At 36.9% G+C, this 6,220-nt stretch overlaps 1 protein-coding gene across 1 annotated transcript; it reads left to right on the plus strand.

Annotated features, from left to right (window-relative positions):
- The first annotated feature begins 1,306 nt into the window (after window positions 1-1,306).
- Window positions 1,307-5,489, plus strand: LOC120277659 (receptor-like protein EIX2). Its single transcript, XM_039284517.1, has 2 exons — window positions 1,307-4,676; window positions 5,214-5,489. Exon 1 carries the CDS (start codon window positions 1,406-1,408, stop codon window positions 4,673-4,675), a length of 3,270 nt encoding a protein of 1,089 aa, XP_039140451.1. The 5' UTR covers window positions 1,307-1,405; the 3' UTR covers window position 4,676; window positions 5,214-5,489.
- Window positions 5,490-6,220: the final 731 nt, after the last annotated feature.

The raw sequence follows: 6,220 nt of genomic DNA on the forward strand, positions 1-6,220 counted from the left end.
CAAATTTAGCCCAGTGCTTGAGATGCTTTTTGATATTAGAGATCTTTTTAGATAGGATGAAGACCCCACATCCATGAAAATGAGGAGTAGACCACCACTCCATAATAAGCTAAGGGAAATGTTCCACCAGGCACAAAGTTTTTTCAAAACGAAAAATACGAGGGGTGGGGAAATGAACACCTAATTCTAGTCTAATGGGGACGTGGTCAGAGCCGAATCTAGAAAGACAATTCTGAATGGTTTTAGGGAAAAGATTGAGCCAAGCATGGTTGACGATGTAATGATCCACCTTAACCCAAATTGGGTTTGCTTGACCATTAGTCCAAGTAAATTTTTTACCAAACGAGGGAGGTTTTAATAAAAGCAGATCCCTTAATAAAGATTGAGCTTGTCTAATGACCTCAAGATTTGGGGAACCGCTCGACTTATCCGTGGGGGAGAAGATTGAGTTAAAATCACCGCAGATGACCCAGGGTACACCTGTCTCAGGTTTACAGTTTTTTATCTCCTGCCAAAAGTCAAGTTTGAGATGACGTGCATTTGGTCCATACATAGTGGTACAAACCCAACGAAAGTTATTTGCTCTATTTTTAAATTCGATTGAAAGGCAAAAAGTGCCTTGATGAATTATGAGTCCCTCCACTACATTGTTGTTCCAACCAACAATCATACCCCCGGCGGAACCTAAGGCAAGGGTATAGGCAAAATGGCTTAAACGGGATCCCCCAACTAAACGCCAGATGGAAGGATCAACCAGACTAAGCTTAGATTCTTGGATACAACAAATGTCAGAATAGTGAGATAATAAAAAAACTTTCACTAGGAATCATTTTGAAGGCATTCCTAGGCCTCTAATATTCCTAGACCTCTAACATTCCAATATTATAACTCAATATGTGTACCATTACATTAAATATGGTCAAAGTCTAGCGTCTACTCAAGAATAAGATATTTCTAACAAAATAAACAAGTTAAGCAGGTCAAAGATGAGCACGCCAAACTTTTTGCGAGGGGCAAGCTTGCTCCACTGTCTTCGAGTGAGCTCATGTTAATAAGCTATCCCTACCAAGACAAGAAATATGATAAAATAATAATAAAAAATAAAATAAAATAAAATAAATAGTATGGATCAACAAAAGTAAATTTAAAATTAAATAGATATTTTGAAGATATAAGAATAATTCTAGAGTTTTTGGGGACCTCTAAGTAATTTTCTTTGTGAGTTATCAATTTCACAAAACGCGTATATTCATATACAATGATTCTTGTTTTCTCATGAAAATATTGTCGGGGTATATATGTAAAAGCCCCTTTTAATAAATCTACTTATTAAAGGCATGAATTTCTTCTATCCCATTCATACACTTCTCCACAGACATTTGTGAGAGTTTCTCTCTTTGATCTCATGGCCTGTCGTCTCTTATTGCTTGTTCTGTTTGCTATCTTTGTTGTCTCAACATTCCCTCCAGTTTTTTATGTCCACGGTATAACAAGCTGCATTGAAACTGAAAGGATAGCCCTTCTCAGCATCAAAGCAGGCATTAATCATAGCAACAACCAAAGCTTGTTCTCTTCTTGGAATGGCCAAGACTGTTGCAAATGGCAAGGAGTGACCTGCAACCATGAATCCCGGCATGTCAACAAGCTTGATCTCCGACAGCACCCTTCTGATCCCTTTGATCCCTTTTATCACTTTTTACAGCCAGCAAGTAAGTTGAGCTCTTCTCTCACTCAGCTTCACCATTTAAGGCACTTGGATTTGAGCATGAACAACTTCAACAGCTCCCCCATCCCAGACTTCATTGGTTCTCTTGCCAATCTTGAGTACCTTAACCTCTATGATGCCCAATTTAGTGGAATAATTCCTCATACCCTTGGAAACCTATCACGCTTGCGTTACCTTAATATTAGCTCGCCTCATGCGCATCCTTATCTGAAAGCAAATGACCTCCACTGGCTCTCTGGAATGACATCTTTGCATCACCTTGACTTGAGTGGAGTGGACCTTTCTAACGTGCATGGTTGGCTTCATGATATTAATATGCTCCCTTCTCTTCTTGTCTTGAAACTCAAACGTACTAATCCCCAAGTTGGTGGTATTCATGATATTGCTTTGCGTCATCATCTCAACCTCTCATCTCTTCGTGTGCTTGATCTTTATTGGAATTACCTGAACATCACTCTGCCTCAATGGTTGTTCAATCTCACTAGTCTTGTTCATCTTAATCTTTCTGAATGTTCTCTGTATGGCAAGTTACCAGTCACAATTGGTAACTTGAGTAGCTTGAGAGTCTTGAGCTTGTCTGGTAATTATTTTGATGGAGTGATGCCAGAGTCCTTGGGAAATCTTGGGAGCTTGGAGAGACTTGATTTGTTAGGAAATGATTTTAGTGGAAGCATTCCGGAATCTCTGAGCAATCTTACAAATTTAGCGTACTTTGATTTGTCTTATAATATGATTAGTGGAGTGTTGCCCGAATCCTTTGGAAATCTCACACTTTTGCAGTACTTCAGTGCGTCTGGAGGTAACAATCTCAGTGGCAAATTACCTGAAACTATAGGGAATCTTGCTCACTTGAAGTTTCTAGATTTGTCTGGAAATGCAATAAGTGGTAAGTTACCAGAGAGTTTTGGAAATCTTAGCCAATTGCAGCACTTGAGCATGCAGAGCAATGGCATCAATGGAACATTGCCAAAAGGTATGGGGAACTTATGCAAGTTACAGATTTTAGATTTTACTAGCAATTTTATCAGTGGAGGCATTGATGATCTTGTTGATAGATTGTCTAAATGCAGCGAGAACAAGAATGGCTCTGATTCAGGAAGCACGGATGGTCAAATCAGACTAAGATTGGGAAATAACAGGCTGAATAACACAGTTCCAGTTAGCACAGGCCAATTATTTAAACTGCAGGAATTGAATCTCTCTTCAAATTCATTGGTTGGTGTCTTAACTGAATCTCATTTTGCTAATCTAGTAAACTTGGCATATTTGGACTTGTCCTACAACTCGTTGCAATTGAATGTAAGTGAGAATTGGAAGCCTCCTTTTAGTTGCTATACTATCACAATGTGTTCTTGTAGAGTAGGCCCTGTTTTTCCTGCTTGGATTAGAACTCAGACAAATTTGAGCGAACTTTGCTTATCAAATACTGGACTTTCAGGCACTATCCCAGCATGGTTATGGGACCTTAAGTTCTGTTATGCTCTCAATTTGTCAAATAACAATTTGGAGGGGAGGCTACCAACTTCTTTGAAAAATTACCCTGTCAATCAAGTTGATTTGAGTTCAAACAGATTTGAAGGCCCATTACCTGAGCTCAGCACTAATTTGATTTTTATCAATCTCAGCAACAACTCATTCTCTGGGCCTATTCCTTCTTACTTCGCAGTTGTTACATACACTCAAGTTTTTGCTTTATCTGATAATCATATCACTGGCAGCATTCCATCGTTCTTCTGCAACTTTACTTTCTTAAAATTGTTTGATGTATCTAATAATAATATGTCTGGTGAACTTCCTGGCTGCTGGAATTCAGCATCAGCATTGGAAGTTATTAATTTATCTACTAACAATTTCACAGGTAAAATTCCTGATGGCCTTGTGTCCCTCACCAATCTCCGTTCCTTACATTTGAGAAACAATAGCTTCTCCGGAGAACTCCCCTTGGCATTGAGAAAGGCCAGCAAGTTGCTAATTCTAGACGTTGGTGAAAACAAACTCTCAGGTAGTATACCAACGTGGATCGGAGAAAATCTTTCATCTTTAATGGTGCTTCGCTTGAGATCAAATTTATTCAAAGGTATCATTCCAGAGCAATTATCAAAACTCTCCTCTCTTCAGATACTGGACCTTGCACACAACAACCTATCAGGTTGTATTCCTCATTCTTTTGGTGATTTCAAAGCCATGGTAGTCACAAATCACAATGAATGGTTGCCTTTGCTCTCCATTTTAACTTTGGGGTTTTATTCTGATGGTCTATGGTCTGCTAAAACAGATAGCTTTCCATACTCTGAAGCTCTCTGGATAAGCGCCAAGGGCCTCCAAATGGAATATTCCAAGCTTCTATCATTAGTCACAAGCATAGACTTATCAAACAACAAGCTTTCCTGTGAGTTGCCTGATGAGCTGACCAAACTACATGGGCTGCATTTCTTGAAACTTTCTTACAACCTTTTCAATGGAAGGATACCAGAAAACATAGGTGACATGAAACAACTAGAATCACTTGATCTGTCAGAGAACAAATTATTTGGTACCATTCCTTCAAGCATATCTACTTTGAACTTCTTGGGCTATTTGAACATATCACACAACAATTTGTCTGGAAAAATTCCATCAGGCACCCAACTTCAGTCTTTTGACCCATCAGCCTATAATTGGAATCATGGTCTTTGTGGACCACCTCTTCAGAATTGTGCTAATGAGACGAATCCCCCAGCTGCAAATGAGGAAGAAGGAAAAGGAGATTGGACAGAGATATTATGGCTTTACATAGGTCTTGCAATGGGATTCATTACTGGCTTCTGGATGATCATCGGTACCATTATTATCAAGCAAACCATAAGAATTGCTTTATTCCGATCCATTGATAAAGTATATGATTGGATATATGTGAAGATGGTTCTGTACTTTCAAAGACTGAAATCAACTTTCTCAAAGGGAAATTAAGGTCAGGCCTGAGCTTTTACTTTTCTATTGTTGAGATGTATATATACAGTATAGTATGAGCTGATTTTATGAATTCCACTATTTCAAATTAATATGATAGAACTGTTATCTTTAATAGTATAAGTCATCATTCATACCATAACGAAACCATTTTTAGGAACAATGAGATTTATTTTTGAAGCTTTATAAAATGATTTAACTAGTGCTAGATAATTTCCACAAGTTGTGTTAGTTTAAGAGGAGAGGAGGAACAAGATTTTGACCAATTTGTTGTCTTTCATTTCCTTATCTATCTTGATTTCTTAATTCAATCAAACATGAGGAAGCATTAGTCCAAACTTCCTTCAATCCAAACATAGGATAATGTAATGCTATCACCATAATGTAAGATTTAGAAAGCATTGGTCCTATCATCTCTTCTAAAAATATATTTAAGATTGTTTATATATTATATTAAAAATTTTGTGAGGTTAAAATAATATCTATTTGGTTTTGTTTGGGTTGTCGAGGTTATGAATTTGTTGTTCTCAATTTTCAGGTCCAAAGGAACACGTTGGTTGGCCAAACTAGTTATATCAATAAAGCGATACTAGTGTATTATGTTGCTTTTGTTGTGAGTCTTTAGTCATTTTGTATTTGAATGATAAGCTTGTAATTGAAGTATTATTGAATATGATATTGCAAGATCCAGAACATCATTATATGTTGTCTGAAGATATAACATGTTATGTTATTTGAGGATATTACTGTTGTTTACTGATATTCGAGCATCAGTTCCTGTGATTAATGTTATAATGTGAGTATAAGAGTGTGTTTCGAGTGCTTTCAACATTATGGGGTTCACACTTTGTGGGCATGTCATCATTGGTGAAACAACGCATTGTTGTTGTGAGTGTTCATAATTGATGTACTTGAAAGACATGAAAACTCTGTTTAGTCTACCTAAATGTCTGCTGTTGGTTGCTTGTCCACCTAGCATTCATGGAATTGCAAATTATTAGCTAGTATGGACGGATCTATTGAATACTTTGAATTTAATTGTGTATTTTTTGAAATATTATAAACTTTTGAAGAAAAGTCAGTTTTGTATAAACTAATTATCGTTGTTATTACGATTGCAAACCATATTAATAATTGTTGTCAGATATTTAGAGGAATGTGGTATCAATTTGAATAGACCTTACATGCTTAGGGGCTACTTTTATGTAAGAATAGTTCATTGTTGTTTCACACTCTCAGTCCATTCCTCAGTTCCGGGGTGAAAGTCACATGTCCAGGAATTATCTTGCAGTCAAAAGAATAACAATAATGGGAACCAAGAAATGCTCCTCCATTGCTTATCTATAAAAAATCAAAATGATCACAATGCTTACCGATCATTACCGTATCAATATAGTAAAACAGTATACGAAATCTCTTAGCATATACAACATGGTCATGAATATGCTTCCCAGAAAAATGAATCATCAAAACCAAAACAAAACACGAACTAAGGAACAAGCTAACATGTGTGTACACATTGCATATGCACTTGGAAAAGAAAAA

This window comes from Dioscorea cayenensis, chromosome 2 (genome assembly GCF_009730915.1).
Source record: "Dioscorea cayenensis subsp. rotundata cultivar TDr96_F1 chromosome 2, TDr96_F1_v2_PseudoChromosome.rev07_lg8_w22 25.fasta, whole genome shotgun sequence".
Lineage (NCBI taxonomy): Eukaryota > Viridiplantae > Streptophyta > Magnoliopsida > Dioscoreales > Dioscoreaceae > Dioscorea > Dioscorea cayenensis.

Coding starts and splice junctions, on each gene's coding strand:
- LOC120277659 (XM_039284517.1), top strand. CDS start 1,406: ATGGCCTGTCGTCTCTTATTGCTTGTTCTGTTTGCTATCTTTGTTGTC.